Source organism: Astyanax mexicanus, chromosome 8 (assembly GCF_023375975.1).
Source record: "Astyanax mexicanus isolate ESR-SI-001 chromosome 8, AstMex3_surface, whole genome shotgun sequence".
Lineage (NCBI taxonomy): Eukaryota > Metazoa > Chordata > Actinopteri > Characiformes > Acestrorhamphidae > Astyanax > Astyanax mexicanus.
This window is the reverse complement of record NC_064415.1, coordinates 44,593,911-44,612,058: the sequence shown is the minus strand read 5'-3', so window position 1 is coordinate 44,612,058 and position 18,148 is coordinate 44,593,911. Positions and strand designations below refer to the sequence as shown.

Below are 18,148 nucleotides of genomic sequence, written 5' to 3'. Positions count from 1 at the left end.
TAAGTTAAATGGATTTTATATTTTTGTGTTGTGTTTAAAACACTGTTGTTTAACAAAATTGTCCTCTTATTCTAAGTATCTAATCAATGTGACATTTTATAACTAACTGAGTATATTATTTTTCTTATTCCATATGTTTATTATCACTGTGTAACACTGTCTCGCCCAAAAAGTGTACACTTTATTATTTATTCTTTAATATATTGCCGGACCGGCTTTAGCTTTGATTGCAGCACATATTCACTGTGGCATTGTTTCAATAAGCTTCTGCAATGTCACAAGATTTATTTTAATCCTGTGTTGCATTCATTTAAAAAATAAATAAATAAAAATAAGGTCTGAACTGTGAAAATAATGATCTCATGCCCCCTGAACCACTCTTTCACAAATCCAGCTCAGTGAATTATGCCATTGTCATCTTGGAATATGCCCATGCCATCAGGGAAGAGTGTTCAGGGAGTGTTCACGCAAACATGCAGCTGCGCAGATTATATTAAACACCTCATAGACTAATACTAAAAGAGATATAATGAAGAAAATCAGTACAACTGTTTATTAACATTGTAAATATACAATATATCATTAAATGTAATTTTATATACACAATGTTCCATCACTTATTTTCTCCAGTTTTACTTACAACACGAATTTGCTGTTGTGGTGTAATTAATAATTCTTTCACTTCCTAAAGGTAAAGATTTTGCATTTTACAGAGACTGTAAGAATAGGTAAGTGGCTGGACTGCATTAGCAAGGTATTACACATGTTGTAATGTAACATATGATACTGCCAATCAGAGGCCATATGTTTGCATGTATGAATATTCATGAGCAAGAGCCAAAATCCTAGCGTTTCTCCCCACCCACTCCTCTAAGGGACTAAAGCAGCGAAACACCTGTTCACTGGAGCATTTTTTTTTTTTTTTTACAAAAAACAGCTCACATGGCATTCATTTATACTGAGACCAAAACTAGACATTTTTAATTAATTCAAAAATGATGGAATGAGACCTTTAAGAAACCCCACATTAAGCCTTTTTACATTAAGTGTTTTAAACTTTTACATTAAGTGTTTTAGCTCTGTGGTTCTGGAGTAACACTGTCCTGCTTGTTTTAATGTTTTGCGGGTGTAACACACCCAGCTCAGCTCACCTCTTCCAGGGCAGTTAGTTAGTTGATTATTTGGATCAGGTGTGTAATTAGTTCAAACCAATGACTGTAGTTAAATAATAAATCCGCCGGGAAGCGCTGCTCCAGAATGAGTACTGGGAACCACTGAGCACCTAAAGCTCACTTTGTCTTATTATCTGCCTTTTAAAAGTCTAACACAGGCTACACTGCTCAGCATCAACAGACTGAAAGTGTTTTTACCTCACTCTACAGTCTGTGTCATATCTCTGCCAGCTTGTTCACGTTCCCTGCCGCTGTTCTGTGACTTCAGTTCAGTGCGCCGTAGCATTAGCTAAAAGCTAGCATTATTTGCATTTTGACTCTTAAACGATCTCGAAACTCAGAGTATCCAGTGATGTTCAGGAGGGAAATGTACACAGAGTAGAACATACAGAGCTCATTCATTGTGGACATACAGAAATTCAGCTTCGACACGGAAACACAATTATGGACATAAACAACATGTCCAAAAAATGACTGCAGGACTGCAGTGGTCTATGTGTGGGGCTAACTGCTATAGTTTGAACGGCCAATCAGCTGTATAACTTACTTACTGTATACTTTTACAGCTGCCTTTACTACAGAACAGTTATTATTAACTCTAAATTAAATTAAATCTACAGAGTGTGTAATTAATGTTGTATATGTTTCTTATAATATTTTTATTATACGAATATATTATATTATATCATTTTTAAAATAATTAATTATTTGTTTGCTACTATAATACCTATTTTTCACTTTTAACATTTTTACATCAGCTGTAAGACTGAAGTAGAGATATTGTTGACCTCTAGTCCAGACAGGCTGTTTGTGAAAAGAAATCTTTGCTTAAGGGATGATTTTAAACCTGCCTAATTAATTATCTTAATTATAAGTCAACTCCATTCATTCAGTTAATTTTGAACTGGCTCTCTGGCGCCCTCCTTCGCCACTACGCTATACTGCAGTAATGTGTTGTGCAGCAGAATGAACAGGAAATGGGCGGGGCTCTACAATCTCAGCTAATCACAGAGGAGCAGGCGTGGCTTGGCAGAATACGGGTGTGAATTAAACGCAGCTGTCTGACTATCAAATGAGAATAAAAACAAAACAGTCATCAGAAATGTGGTAATTAGCAGCGCCACCAGCTGTGTGGGAGGTAAGGGGAATTACACTGGGGCCCAAAATATCTATGAGAACCTCAGGTGTGTAGAGGGGGGCACAATTAACCCAACCTCAAGTGGGGGATGGCGGTATTGGAGCTTTAATAATAGCAACAAGATCAGACACAGAGGTTCTGAACTAGTAAAGGAAACCCATAATCAAAATGAACGTGTGTGCTTAAGGTGGGGTGGTCTGCAGGCTGAAACCATGACATTAGGATCAGGTACTGAGGTTTTGAGGTTCTAGGGTGGAGGGGTACCCAATTTTCATAGAATTGTTAGGGGTATTATTTTTAAATAGGACTAGTGAAACAGATATTTTACCAAATTAGCAACTGATTTAGACTTTTTTGTTTTTATTTAGTAAAATTTTTAGTCTCTGCTTGTTTTTTGTCCTATTTTTTTTTTCTTTAGCAGTAGTTCAAGTTAAGAGAGTACTGAGATTATGAGCGCCGACTGATAAGATTGGTTTACCTTGAAGAGTTGTGAATCAAGAATCGTCCACCCCTCTTCGGCCATTCTTTTGGAATAGTCGGACTCTTTCCGGGCGCTTCCATTGTACTTAAAAAGGGTTGACAAAACTTTAGAACAATATAGTTTTGTGTTTATTCCACAAAGTAACCCAATATTTATCCTTCACACACATGGCTTAAATGTTTTAAATGTAATATTTATTACGTTTTATGTTAAATTCGTTGTTTATTGGTATTAGGTTGGTCTCCGCTCCCCGCACATTCCATAGTTAGTTCGTTCCGCAGTAGAGTCCACTGCACAGTCTGTTGTGGGGGGAGTCGAGACTCCGGCTGTGTTCTCCAGACCAGGCCGCCGCTGTTGTGTTTCGGTCAGACCCGCTCACAGCCTGCCTTTAGCCCGTTTACAGCTCCGTTCTGTTCCGCGGACACACCCAGGAGGACCGGCTCCGCTGACCGGCACTAGCTTAAACCGTAGTCGAGCCGGATAAGGCGGTTTTCTCCGGGGCTTCGCTGGCTGGCGGTTCACGATGCCGACGGTGCGGGACAGCACTGCGACCCACCCGGGGGAGAACCAGCACCAGGTCCGGGTGAAGGCCTACTACCGCGGGTGAGTTCGCGTTAGTTTACTATTTTAAGTCTATATATTTAAATCTTTATATCCTGATTAATAACTTCATCACTACTTTTTAACCTTGTTTGTGTCTCAGAGTTGGAAAATTGGCTAGAACTGTGGTGGTAATACGCCTGAGAAGTTTAGAACTGTGATTAGGCTGAAAGTAAACACTTGTTCTGCGTTTTGAAATGAATTGTCAACGTTTTTAAAACGTTTACTAGACTGTTCAATCCCATATTAACTCACACTGCCGCTAAAATACTTGGGAAATCCCTAAACAGCGCTACATTTCTAAATACGGAATAATCCGCTCCACCTTAAATGAGGCGACTATAACTGCTGCCTTATTTAAGGTGGAACGGAAAGTTCGCGTGAACAGAGCAGTTTAAGACTTGTCTCTAGTTCAGTGTTAAAATGCTTTGAAAATGTCCATTTTTAATGTATACCTACTGTGTCACAGTACGTAGTAGTAGTGTGTCACACAATAAAGGTATTTTAATATATTATCATATTGAAAGCTTAGGTACAGTCTGATACCTGTGCTGATATTCAACACGGAGTACTGTGATCTGATACCGATCTGATCGGTATTCGCCGATACTCCGCTTTGAGGTACTCAGACCAGAATCAGCCGATACTCAGTATTATGGTGTGAGAATTGTATCAGTATTGGCTGAAACATAACATTATGGTACTTGTATAATGGTATCTTTATATCGGCATATCGGATCAGTGTCTCATCAATAAGATAGTGAGATGGGTAACTGTAACAGAATCAGCGATGAATGAATGTTCTTGAAACAGAGCGGTATTGCCCGATATTCAGCCTTACGGTACTCTTATCTGATCAGTATCAGCTAGTGCTGGGGGGTATACCAGTTCACTCTAAAGAAGTGAAGTGACTGAATTTATTTGTTGGTACTAAAATTTTAAAACAATATCCAGCCATATAAATCACAAACCTATATCAAAGCCTAGTCATGCAAAAATAAATAAATAAAATAATAAAAATGCCACAATATACTGTGGAACTGTCATTATCTTGAAAAATACTGTGATATACATTTTTGGTCATACCGCCCAGCACTAGTATCAGCACTGAGGTACTTGGATTGGTATCAGCCGGTTCTCAAATCATTTAAGGTGAACAGATTGCTATCCTTTGATACTCAGCATAGCAGTGCTTGGATTGTTAGGGAGATCAGATTGGTTATTTAGCCTAAAAGTGCTGATGTTACTATAGAGATCAAATTGGCATTGGCTGATATTCAGCGTAATGGTACAGGATTCATAGCTAAGATCAAAGCAGTTTATACTCAGTTATATGGTGTTCGATTAGTAACAGTGGAAACTCGCCTTTAAGGTAATCTGCCAACACCCATGCTTATGACAGATTCAGCCAGTACTCAGCATTAAGGATTGGTGTTAGGATTAGTGTTAGTCGATACACATCATTGCAATACGAGGATCGTTATGTAGATCGGATTTGTATTGTCTTCTGTTTTGTTGTAAGGAGCCTGTCTCAGTATCACCTGACACGGAGCATTAAGATACTCTAATTGGATTGGATTGGTTTGACCAATATTTTGCAATAAGGTACTCCCTGATTCAAGCTGATGCTCTGCATTAAGGAACTCAGATCAGATTGGTATTGTCTGATGCCCATCTTTACTGTACCCTAATCTGGCCGACATCAGTTGATACTCAGCGTTGAGGTATGAATTGGTAGGGTTTGTATCAGCCATTAGCTTTATGGTACTCAAGACCGTATCAGCTGATACACAACTGAAGATACTGAAATCAGATTGGTGTCAGATAATACTTAGCAATAAGGTGCTTGGATAGAACTGGAAATAATTCATACTTAGCAGTAAACGACTCAAATATTGTCTGATATTCAGCATTTAGGTAGATGGATCTTTATTGCAAAATACTCAAAACTACTGTACACAGATGTAATTGGTATTAGTCTCTACTCAGCGTTAATATACTCATATTGGATGAAATTGGATAAAACTTATTAAAAATATTAGGGTACTGGGATCAAATAGATATTAGATGATGCTCAGTGTTAAGAGTCATACTGGCACATAAGGCAGTAAAACATAATTGGACTTCCCTAAGAATAATGCTGTAGTTTTTATACTGTAAAAAGCAGTATTCACTGTGAAGGCCAGCACTGTGAGCTCTGCTCTGCTCCTGTCACACATTGACACCGCGTAAATACACACTGTGGGGTAGACTCTGCTCTTTTCTGGTTTGATCTTTTGGTGCAAAATTAAACACTGCATATCCAGAGTTAGTGGAGTGATCTACAGTAATGCAGTACTGAAGCTGAACCAAAGTATTTCCCAGAAAAGACAATCAGATTCTGCCCCCTCTCAGATGAAAGCATTAATGTTGATGAGGGGAAATAGTGCTTCTGTTTAGTGATGGTTACGGGAGGAAAATATCACTCAGTGCAGTACCCCCTGTTGTGTAAATGGAGCTGCATAGTTGCCAACCTATCAGAGTGACCATGCTGACCCCTTGTCCTCCATCACCTACAATGGACATGTGATTGTCAGAATTTGACTGCAAATTGATGGAAGAGAGTGGTCTGGTCCGAGGAGTCCTTTTTTTTTCTCCGTTACGTGGACAACTGGCTTTGTGAGCACTTTTTTTTGTGGGGGTTTGGAACAAGAAGTCCAATGTAAAAGAACTTTCATAAAAGTATCTGTGTTTGGTACAACCTTCAGAAGGTGCTGTTTTAGTAGCACAAATGTTGACATTTTAGGTATGTACTATATGTTTAGTTTGTTTTAAAATCTATACTATGTTATTGTGTCCTGCACGTATTGTGATTTTTTTTGGAATATCATCCAGACTTGCCGTTCTCCTCCCACACCTTTACCACTATGGGTGTCTGGAATTTTTTTCTGAAATACTTCAGGGTTGTCAATGTTTAGCGTGCGCGTGCGTGTCTGTCTGTGTGTGTGTGTGTGTGTTGACTGAGTGTAATTCATTGAAGGACCTGATAAACCTGCTGATCCACAAATTTCTGCCGCACCCGTTAGAATGTATTCCTCCTCTGCTTTCCTCCATTGCTTCAGATGCCTCGCATTAAAGGAGCAGTTCAACAAAATGTTTGGTATGATGTGCTTCTTTAGTAAGCTTTGCTGCTGTCTATCGGTGATATGATGCATATCACATTACAGCAGTTACGATTTAATATACTGTGATACTTTATGCAAGAAGATATTTGCATTTAAAACTGTTCTAGTGTAAAAATGCACATTATACCGTTTATTTATTCAGTTAGAACAGTGAGATTAAAAAAGAAAGTACAACACTGCCCTCTAGTTTAGGGTTTAAACACAACATAATCAGTGTTTGACACCAATCTTTTTACATGTAAACTCCTAGTGTCCAACAGGACATGATTTAAACTTACACTGGACTTAAACTGTCACTAATCTCATCTGCATAAACAGATAATAATTTTTCTCTTAATTGTCTCTCATTTGTCTTTTTATTTGCTAAATGGATGTGGTTTGGAACAGTGTAACCTTTCACTTATAAGTCTATGAACAAACATGCATAAGCCTCTCTAACAGTGTGCAGTGTAGAGATGATAGACCTTCATACACGGTACTGTGAAAACGTCTTCTGTATAGTGATGATATTTGTGCCATATTGCCCCCTTAATCAGGAGCAGTATGCTCAGGATGCTTATCCTCATTTCAGCCTGTGATTGATGGATTTCTACTCTGAATGGAGCCTGTAAGAACTCCTGCCTCAGGAAGAGAGACGGAAGTGTTTTATCATGATATTTCTACAAAATGCCCTTAAGCATTTCAGAGAGTATATATATATATATAATTAGTCTTGGTATTGTGTAAGTGTATGTTGTTTTACATGGGCCTGTTATTTAATTCTTTTGATATTATATTTTTCCCCCAGTCTTTAGTGGGTAAAACATAATGTGCTTACAGATCATTAATGAGGCTTCGGACATAAAATGCTTAATAAATGTATTTATTTGCAAATAAAAATGTGAAATTTTACTATACCCACTAGTTCAGATGTGATACTATAATACGCATAGTGATAATAAAAACACAACAAGCAAAATTAATAATGTAAAGAGAGGAAACTTTATTAAATTTAAAGAAAAATCCAGCCTCACTGAGCCGGAGCTCTTCTCCCCTGTTATAAGAGCCTCTCGTTCCCTGGGGACAAAATAATCTGAATTAGTAACAGCGCTTCATAAAGAACACGATTGTGATTCCACTATTTACACATTAAATTACTCAGTTACAGGTTAATCAACAATTATTCTGGCTAACAGTTAAACCTGTTAAATTGATCGACCGCTCGACACTGCAAGTGCTCCAGCCATGTGTAGTGCTGGGAAAACCGGCTCTTATCGAGGATTAGTTTAACCGGTGAAAGGCTAACCCGCTAAGCTAACGATGGATTCACCCAGTCAGGTCTTACTTTAAATAAAGTACAGGTGAAAACAACACTGGAAAACAACTTAAACAGTGTTTAATGTAGTTTGATAAACACAGGCAGCATTGAGTGGAAATACAGAATTTAATTTTTACAGAAAGTCCCCCGCACTCCTGTGCGCCGTCTCTCGTGCTCCAGATCACCCCAGCCAGAGGGCAGTGCTTGCGAGGATGATTTTGCAAGATAAAACGTGAGACGGTAAAACTGTACTCATATACGGGGAAAATGGCCGATTCTAAAGATCGATTTGGGTTAATATGTATCGTTATCGGATAATTTAATTAATGATCGATTTAAATCGAAGATTCTTTTTTTTTTTTTTTTAACACACCCCTGCTGTGTATCATTCAGCTATTCAGGGCATTTTGCACAAGGAAAGGCTGTATGGGAGAGTAATGCAGAAGAAGCCTTTTCTGAGCACACGCCACAAACAGAGTTGCTTAAGGCATGCTAAAGCACATTTGAACAAGCCAGCTTCATTTTGGAATAAGGTTTCTATGGACTGATGAAACTTTAATTGAGTGTGTGGACATAACAAGGGGAGAAAAAAGAAACACATCATTCCAAGACAAACACTTGCTATACACAGTAAAATTTGGTGGCAGTTCCATCATGCTGTGGGGCTGCAAAGAGGAATGGTGGAAGATCCCTCTTTCTGTTTTCTCCCATCTTGTAAAGAGTTATAGGAAAAGATTAAGTGCTGTCTTGTTGGCAAAAGGAGGTTGATAAAATAATAACACCAGGGGTGCCAATAATAAGTGGAACACATGATTTCAATTAAAAAATTGTTTTTCCCACCAAATAAAGGCACTTAATGAATTAAAGCTTAGATCCATGTTCTATATTGTAAAAAAAAAAAAAAAAAAAAAGAAATTTATCTGAAGCCAAAGAACACTTCTTAACCAGGGGTGCCAATAATTATGGAGGGTGCTGTATTTTAGGGGATAGGATGGGCTTTCATGCATAGTAGCAAATGTGTCCCACACCCCAATGTCAAAGCCACTCCTATGCCCGTTTCTGCTAGAGTTAAGTATGTAGTGTGATGATAGTATAGTGTAGTGTCTGCAGTCCTTTCCTCAGAACAGTACAGTGACCTAGGGGTCAGTTTCTGTGTGTGTTTTGTAGTTAGTCATTGTGTGTGTGTGTGTGTGTGTGTGTGTGTGTGTGTGTACATCAGTAATGTAATGTAATGTAATCTCAGTCTTGCTCACACTGAGATTCATGCGTCATGTTTCACCCAGATATGCTAATGCTGCTAGTACAGACACAGAGCAAACTGATGCAGAGCTAGATGATAGCCTTTAGTCTCCATTCAGTGTAGCATAGTTCAGCATATGTTTCCTTTAACCCGCTCCTGTACTTTCCCTTTCCTTTTGAAACCCTGATTGTTAGAGCAGCAAATGTGTGTGTGCGCATGTGTGCGTAAACATTAATAGAACAGTTTGCTTTCAAGGAAGGAAAGGGGCGGTATAAAAATGTCACTCCACTATATATATATATATATATATATATATATATATATATATATATATATATATATATATATATATATATATATACATATATATATATATATATATATATATGTATATATATATATATATATATAAAATATATATATATATATATAAAATATATATATATATATATATATATGTATATATATATATATATTATTAAAAACAGACATTGTGCTTCTAATATAAAAATATTTTAATTCAGGTCTGGACTTTGACTTGGCCATTCTGACGCCTGGATACATTTATTTGTAAATCATTCCATTGTAGATTTTGCTTTATGTTTTGGATCATTGTCTCTATAGAAGATAAATTTTATATAATTTTATATATATATATATATATATATATATGTATGATGCTGTTATAAATAATAATGTTAAATGTGTTTTTCTGTGAGAGTATATTGAAGTTCACTTTAATTTGAATCAGACTGTACAGTGCCTCAGATGTTTAGTGACATGTAAATCATTAAAATTTTATAGGTAGTCTTTTTCTAATCTGGTCATTCTGGTGATCTTGCAGGGACATCATGATCACGCATTTTGAGCCGTCCATCTCCTATGAGGGTCTGTACAGCGAGGTGAGGGACATGTGTTCTCTCGACAATGACCAGCTCTTCACCATGAAGTGGATCGATGAGGAAGGTGGGTCCTGGTCCACATAAACACAACATAAACACAAACCACTTTCATAAACCAGTTCTTATCTTATGCTTATCACTTTTCTTTTTTTCAATTTCTTTCTTTCTGAATTTATCTATAAATAGTTAGTTATTGATTGTTATTAAAACAAAGCTTTATAGGGGAAATGTACTTTTAGTGTGTGTGTGTGTGTGGTGTGTGTGGTGTGTGTGTGTTAATTGTACGTTTAGCAGTATAGTGTGTGAGTGGTTCATGTTTTCCGCAAAATTAAATAAGCCAAAGAGAATCTATTGTTTTATTCCTGTACCTGCCAGACCCAGCAAGGGGCACTTATACCTATAGGAGTAGAGATAAAGCTAATCAAACAAATAGGTGAAATGTGCACATCTGCAACCATGGCTGCACAGTAAACCACAGAAACTGCCTTGATGCCACAGAAACCCCTTGAAGACCACAGAAACTCCCTAAATACAACAGAAACCAATAGGCTGCCACAGAAACCCCTTACAAACCATAGAAACCCTGGTGAACTCCAGTATAGTTCAGTTTTTATTGTTTCCAGGCTTTCAGAAGCAGCAGAGCTTCTTTAAAGATGAACTCGGTGGGACAAAGTGAAGCAGCAGGTAAAGTTATATCAATCACAGCCACATCAGCAGCCCCCAGTTAATCAAACTGTCTATTTAGGGCCGCTCACCTTATTACTTACTCCCTACTACACTGAAAGGGTTCTGGGTTGAAGAATCCTCAGGATTGGTGAAAGGGCTGCTGTAATAGCATTGTTCATCCAGGAATGAGTTTGCTGTGATTGCAGCACAGTGCTGACTTCTTGTGGAGAAAGGGGGTGTCATCAGTGTTCAGAGAGACAGACAGCTCTCAGTAATGTCCGAGAGTAACATCTCTCTACACACAAATACACACACACAAACACACTCAGTCTACTGCATCTGCTGTTTATTGTTCAAATCCAGTAAGCAGAAATGAAGATGAGTAACATCAACTCTAAATCCTGTACTAAAGCACCACTCACTGACTAACATTGTACACAAAGTGTAGCAGAAGAAGCAGTTTTAACAAACTATTATATATATATATATATATATATATATATATATATATATATATATATTTATATTTGTTTATTTATATTTAAATAAAAGTCCGGGTCTCAGGAGGATATATATATATCCTCCTGAGACCCGGACTTTTATTTAGGACTATTTAGGACTTCAAACTAGTATAAAAACTAAACTGTGTTTTTGCAAAAAACAACTTCTTGTACAAAAACATCGTCCTCATATGGGGACAGCGGTTTATTTTGACATATAACATTTATCCTTGACATTTGTGATCAGTAGGACCCAATTTGTCCAAAAACTAATTTTAGCTTTCTACACAAAAAAAACCAAACAATTTTAAACAAAATTCAATGCAAAATTTTACCAAGCGTATGTTTCTGTCTGGACTGGCTGTAGAAACTTTTGACTGGGATTCCCATCATCTTGTTTTTTTATAATCAATTGAGTGTAACATCATGTGACCACTAGATGGTACGGATAGTGTCTCCATATGAGGTCAATGCTTAAAAAAAAATATAAAAGTATCATGGTGCACAGATGCAGAAATGTAATGTCCCCATACGAGAACGCAGGGTCTCAACAGGATATATATATAATTTTACTTGGTGTGCTGAACTTTGACATGACTATTTACAGTATGTAATGAAATAAGGAGGTGTTCTGTTTTCTATAAGCAGTGACGATATCCAGTGTTGCTATCAAGAATAATAATGTCAGTATGTTAAATCTGTTTTTTTCCAATACACAACCATATCCACTGTATTCCACCAACAGTTTTTCTACAGACCTCTGGAGATGATATCTGTGCTATCTGCACATACACAATGTCTCAGCATTCTGTGTGTTACTAAGTGAAGATACCACAGATAGAACTTGTTGCTTTGGCCTCCCACCGCATGTGCACACAACCATTCTTCCACGTGACAGAGAAGAAAACAGGACTCCTCTGACTAGGCCACCTACAGTAGTTCCATCACCCTAAAGTCCAGTTTGGGCATTTGTATGCTCATTGTAGGTGATGATAGACAGTGGGTCTACACTGTGGTGTAGACTGTAGGATCAGACCTACCTGCACTAAGCTGTTAGGCTTTGTGATAGACTTTAATATGTTTTTTTATGTGTGTGTGTGTGTGTGTGTAGGTGACCCGTGTACAGTATCATCTCAGCTGGAGCTGGAGGAAGCACTTAGGCTGTATGAACTGAACAAAGATTCAGAACTCATCATTCATGGTAAGTGGAGCTGCATCCAAAATAACGGAGCTCCATCCAAAACCCTTTCAGCCATGCGTGGGAGTGACAGAACTGACTGACTGTATTCAGTGGGACTGAATACAATCAAATCTGTGGAATAGTGTTAGGAATTAGTTAGGTGCATTAAGACTAGACACTACACTTCCACAATATACACTCCAGCCACTGGGGGGGGTCTCTCTCTTCTTGAGATCCTGAAGTGGAATCTGTAAAAGGAAGGCCTCTGGGATCGAGGCCTGGTGCAGGAGTGAGTCCTGGGAGGTGGTTTCAAGATGGTGGACCTAAGAAGGTGGTGAATCCCTCTCCTACCAAACTATAAGCTGTGGCCGTTTTTGTTTTCTTTGTTACCTACCCTTTTGAACTCTATGCCTACTGGGGCTGGCCGGCTATGGAGTCAGTGCTTGGGCTTTTCAAGGATTTTCAGGTAAGATGAGAGAACTCCCCCCAGTTCCTACGCACTCACCTTAGTCTCATACACCCTACTTTCACCTTGGGTAACAGCAACACATAGTCACCAGGCTAGGGATCCTAGCTAACCCACCGTTAACTCCTCTAGACATTGGGTTTGGGCCAAGGGGGTAGCTAGTGGTTCGTAGCAATAGCGATGTTCCAACATCTAGCATAGCTTATTTCCAGATGATTATAGACTGTTACTACAGCAAAGGGAGTTTGTCTAAACTATTACTCTTGATTTCAGAAGTAATTGTCCACATACTGACGCACATTCACACTGCAGTGATGCAACGCTTTTTTTTTTACTTGCCTCCTGCTATTTTTTAGGGAGACCGGTTGAAGCTTCACACAGAGGACTGGGAGCAGTAGTGGTGCTCCAAAAAGTTGAAATATATTTTTAGTTTTTTGCAAATGAGAAGCCAGTTTTTCTGGACAATAGCCAATCCACATTGTGTGGAAAGCTCTTCTCTACCACACACTTGACAGGCTAAACTCAGTATGAGAATGAAAACACTGCTAAAGTCAAGCTAGTTAAATACACTGAATGTGGCTTTAAACGCAGCATAGAGGAAGGTGTATGTAATCGTTAGTGATGGATTAACATGGTTATTTATGGTCTATTAACATGAACTTAATCATTTTAATTTGTGTTTAAATGAGCTTTTCACAGGATATTTAGACTAAAAACAGTGCAGTTTCCTCTGCATATAAGGCACTCAAAGCATGACAGCATGATCAGTGATTAGAAACCCAGTTTTATACTGCTGTATACTCGAAAAACCCTCAGAACAAGTGGAAAGTGTTCACATAAAATGATAAAATCATTGGTTGAAGGCACGTGATAAAAATAACCACACTGAGTGTTCCCACTCAGCATTTGACTACAACTCTACCCACACACTCTTGGTGCAGCCAAAGATGATGTTTTTTTAGGCGATGCATCCCTAAGAGACCAGTGGAGGAGGTGATACCCGTTGCTGTCTATTAGCCTCGTAAATCCAGTGTAAAACTTAAGAAGCAGAAATGTTTTGGTTATTATTTACATTTATAAGAAATCAGTTTGAATAAGTATATGTATATTAGACTCTTCCATTAATCTGAACCTTTCTTTTCCCCTTCAGTGTTTCCCTGCATTCCCGAGAAGCCAGGAATGCCCTGTCCAGGAGAAGACAGTGAGTGCCTGCAGTCCACTGCTTTTCTCAGTACTGCTGTTATTAAAGTTTGGGGGAGGTGCCTAAAAATAACACACTTGTAATTAGGCTTTATTGGCAGAGTGTGTTTTTACCAGCAGGGAGTTTAGATTGATCTGGAAAGTAGCTCAGAATTCAAAGTTAACACACAAACGCGGCTTTGTAGACTGACATGTCATGAAGTAGCGTTAGTTTAAGGGACAGCTTGTGAATGAAGTTAAACACTGGCCAGCAAGCAAGATGATGTGGATTTGTCTCACATCATTAGATATGTCACTGTAAATCAAAACTGTGTTTAAAAAAGTGTTAAGGCAGGGGCATATGGTAACAATATTCAGATAAATAATTAAATAAATTATTATTAAGAGTTGTAAAATCATTAAGTTTAGTAATGTCTGGATGTGTGTAGAATCTATATATCGGCGTGGAGCACGACGCTGGAGGAAGCTCTACTATGCAAATGGCCACGCCTTCCAGGCCAAACGCTTCAACAGAGTGAGTCTGTCATTTATGAGCATTAACCACAAATAACAGTGTATTCAGATTAGTACAATTTTATTCATGCTGTGCTTCATTACACGTCCCTGACCACTTTAACAGAAACGTCTTCCATGTATTTCCAACTTACTGATGTTCAGTAAGAAACGAAGTCTATCGTGGATGCTCAGTGAAAGCACAAGATAGGGGTGTTTCTAGTAAAGTGGCTGGTCAGCTGTGTAACCATCAGTTTCCACTATTCTTAATGGTGTTTTCTCCATTTTAGCGGGCTCACTGTGCTATCTGTACAGACCGAATCTGGGGTCTCGGCCGGCAGGGCTATAAATGCATCAACTGCAAACTACTGGTACACAAAAAATGCCACAAACTCGTCACAGTGGAGTGCGGCCGACAGATGATACAGGTAAGACATGAGTCTGGACTTCAGTGGTCAAGCCCCTTCTGACAACCAACATTTGCAACACTGTATAATTTTATTACATCTGTCGTTGGGCAATATTTTAAACAATTAATCAACCTTTAAAAACAATAAAAGAAAAAATGTAAAGAATGATATAGGAAAGTTAAAAAAAAAAAAAAAAAGTATTAATGATGTTCATGACTCATAAAAGGTGTTTTGTGTACCATAATAATGAAATGTGTATTAAGTAGTGTAGGAATGCACTGTGATATCTAATTAATGCATTTATGTTTTACATTTTTAATGTATTTATAAGTAAAATGTATTGATTTTTAAAAGGCTTTAAATTGCACATTGTTATTTCAGAGGCGTATATGTTCATTTGTGTGTGTGTGTGTGTGTGTGTGTGTGTGTGTGTGTGTGTTTGTGTGGCCATACTGAATTTGGACTAATTTAGCTGTCTCTGTTTAAATGTTAGCTTTCTGCCTTTTTCATGTTCTTGTTTATGCTTTATTGCCCAGGAGCCGATGCCAGGCCGAGGGGACCAGATGACACACCCACATGATCCCACAGAGATAGGTACACTGTCTTTATGTTGTTTTCTATGAGAGTTTTAGGTCCAAGCTGGACCTGTCTTTTTAAATTCCTTCATGTTTTTATCTGCCACTGTTCCTTTAATTTAATACCCAGCATGCATTACAATATGCAAATACCTCGTACAACCAGTAGGGATCTCTGCTGTCTACTAGCTTAGCTGCTAAGTTTATGACTAGCAGTAATGATCTGGTTTTCTTCAATCAGTTCTGCCCTAATATATCCAAGCAGTTTTAGATTTTCAAAAGATAATCACACCTATATATATATATATATATATATATATATATATATATACACTGCTCAAAAAAATAAAGGGAACACTCAAATAACACATCCTAGATCTGAATGAATGAAATGTTCTCATTGAATACTTTGTTCTGTACAAAGTTGAATGTGCTGACAACAAAATCACACAAAAATCATCAATGGAAATGAAATTTATTAACCAATGGAGGCCTGGATTTGGAGCCACACACAAAATTAAAGTGAAAAAAAACACTACAGGCTGATCCAACTTTAATGTAATGTCCTTTAAACAAGTCAAAATGAGGCTCAGTATTGTGTGTGGCCTCCACGTGCCTGTATGACCTCCCTACAACGCCTGGGCATGCTCCAGATGAGGTGGCGGATGGTCTCCTGAGGGATCTCCTCCCAGACCTGGACTAAAGCATCCGCCAACTCCTGGACAGTCTGTGGTGCAACGTGACATTGGTGGATGGAGCGAGACATGATGTCCCAGATGTGCTCAATCGGATTCAGGTCTGGGGAACGGGCGGGCCAGTCCATAGCTTCAATGCCTTCATCTTGCAGGAACTGCTGACACACTCCAGCCACATGAGGTCTAGCATTGTCCTGCATTAGGAGGAACCCAGGGCCAACCGCACCAGCATACGGTCTCACAAGGGGTCTGAGGATCTCATCTCGGTACCTAATGGCAGTCAGGCTACCTCTGGTGAGCACATGCAGCCCTCCAAAGAAATGCCACCCCACACCATTACTGACCCACTGCCAAACCGGTCATGCTGAAGGATGTTGCAGGCAGCAGACCGCTCTCCACGGCGTCTCCAGACTCTGTCACGTCTGTCATGTGCTCAGTGTGAACCTGCTTTCATCTGTGAAGAGCACAAGGTGCCAGTGGCGAATTTGCCAATCCTGGTGTTCTCTGGCAAATGCCAAGCGTCCTGCACGGTGTTGGGCTGTGAGCACAACCCCCATCTGTGGACGTCGGGCCCTCATACCATCCTCATGGAGTCGGTTTCAGACACATGCACATTTGTGGCCTGCTGGAGGTCATTTTGCAGGGCTCTGGCAGTGCTCCTCCTGTTCCTTCTTGCACAAAGGCGGAGGTAGCGGTCCTGCTGCTGGGTTGTTGCCCTCCTATGGCCTCCTCCAAGTCTCCTGGTGTACTGGCCTGTCTCCTGGTAGCGCCTCCAGCCTCTAGACACTACGCTGACAGACACAGCAAACCTTCTTGCCACAGCTCGCATTGATGTGCCATTCTGGATGAGCTGCACTACCTGAGCCACTTGTGGGGGTTGTAGAGTCCGTCTCATGCTACCACGAGTGTGAAAGCACCACCCACATTCCAAACTGACCAAAACATCAGCCAGACAGCATAGGTTCTGAGAAGTGGTCTGTGGTCCCCACCTGCAGAACCACTCCTTTATTAAGTGTGTCTTGCTAATTGCCAATAATTTCCACCTGTTGTCTATTCTATTTGCACAACAGCAGGTGAAATTGATTGTCAATCAGTGTTGCTTCCTAAGTGGACATTTTAATTTCACAGAAGTTTGATTTACTTGGAGTTTTATTGTGTTATTTGAGTGTTCCCTTTATTTTTTTGAGCAGTGTATATATATACACTGCTCAAAAAAGTAAAGGAAACAATTAAACAACACAGTGTTGACTCAAAGTCAATCTCACTTCTGTGGAATCAACCTGTCCAGTTAAAAAGCAACATCAATCAATTTCAATTTCACCTGCTGTTGTGCAAATGGAACAATCAACAGGTAGAAATGAGAGGCCATTAGCAAGACAACCCCTATAAAGGAGTGGTTCTGCAGGTGCTGAACACAGACCTTTTTCTCTGTTCTCATCCTTTCTGGCTGATGATTTGGTCACTTTTGCATTTTGTCAGTTCTCTCACCATAGAGGTAGCATCTACAACCCACAGAAGTGGCTCAGGTAGTGCAGCTCATCCAGGAATGACACATCAATACAAGCTGTGGCAAGAAGGTTTTCTGTGCCTGTCAGCACAGTGTTCAGAGCATGGAGCAGATACCAGGAGACAGGCCAGTACACCAGTAGACATGGAGGGGGCTGTAGGAGGGCAACAACCCAGCAGGAGGACCGCTACAGGAGGAGCGGTGCAAGAGCCCTGCAAAATGACCTCCAGCAGGCCGCTAATATCCATGTTTCTGCTTAAACTGTCAGAAACCGACTCCATGAGGATGGTATGAGGGCCCAACACCGTGCAGGGCGGTCGACATTTGTCAGAGAACACCAGGATTCGCCATTAGCACCCTGTTTTTTTCATGGATGAGAGCAGGTTCACACTGAGCACATGTGACAGACATGTCTGGAGTCTGGAGGCGGTGTAGAGATTGTTCTGCTGCTGCAACATCCTCC

General features: G+C 39.4%; 1 protein-coding gene across 1 annotated transcript in view; it reads left to right on the top strand.

The window, feature by feature from the left end:
- The first annotated feature begins 3,086 nt into the window (after positions 1–3,086).
- The window catches only part of prkci (protein kinase C, iota), a 31,940-nt gene continuing 16,878 nt past the window's right edge, over positions 3,087–18,148 (top strand). The window contains exons 1-7 of the mRNA XM_049482501.1: positions 3,087–3,394; positions 9,937–10,058; positions 12,272–12,361; positions 13,957–14,007; positions 14,435–14,520; positions 14,789–14,926; positions 15,445–15,502. Coding sequence (XP_049338458.1) covers positions 3,315–3,394; positions 9,937–10,058; positions 12,272–12,361; positions 13,957–14,007; positions 14,435–14,520; positions 14,789–14,926; positions 15,445–15,502 — 625 coding nt within the window. The 5' untranslated portion in view covers positions 3,087–3,314. The remainder of the gene's footprint in view (positions 3,395–9,936; positions 10,059–12,271; positions 12,362–13,956; positions 14,008–14,434; positions 14,521–14,788; positions 14,927–15,444; positions 15,503–18,148) is intronic.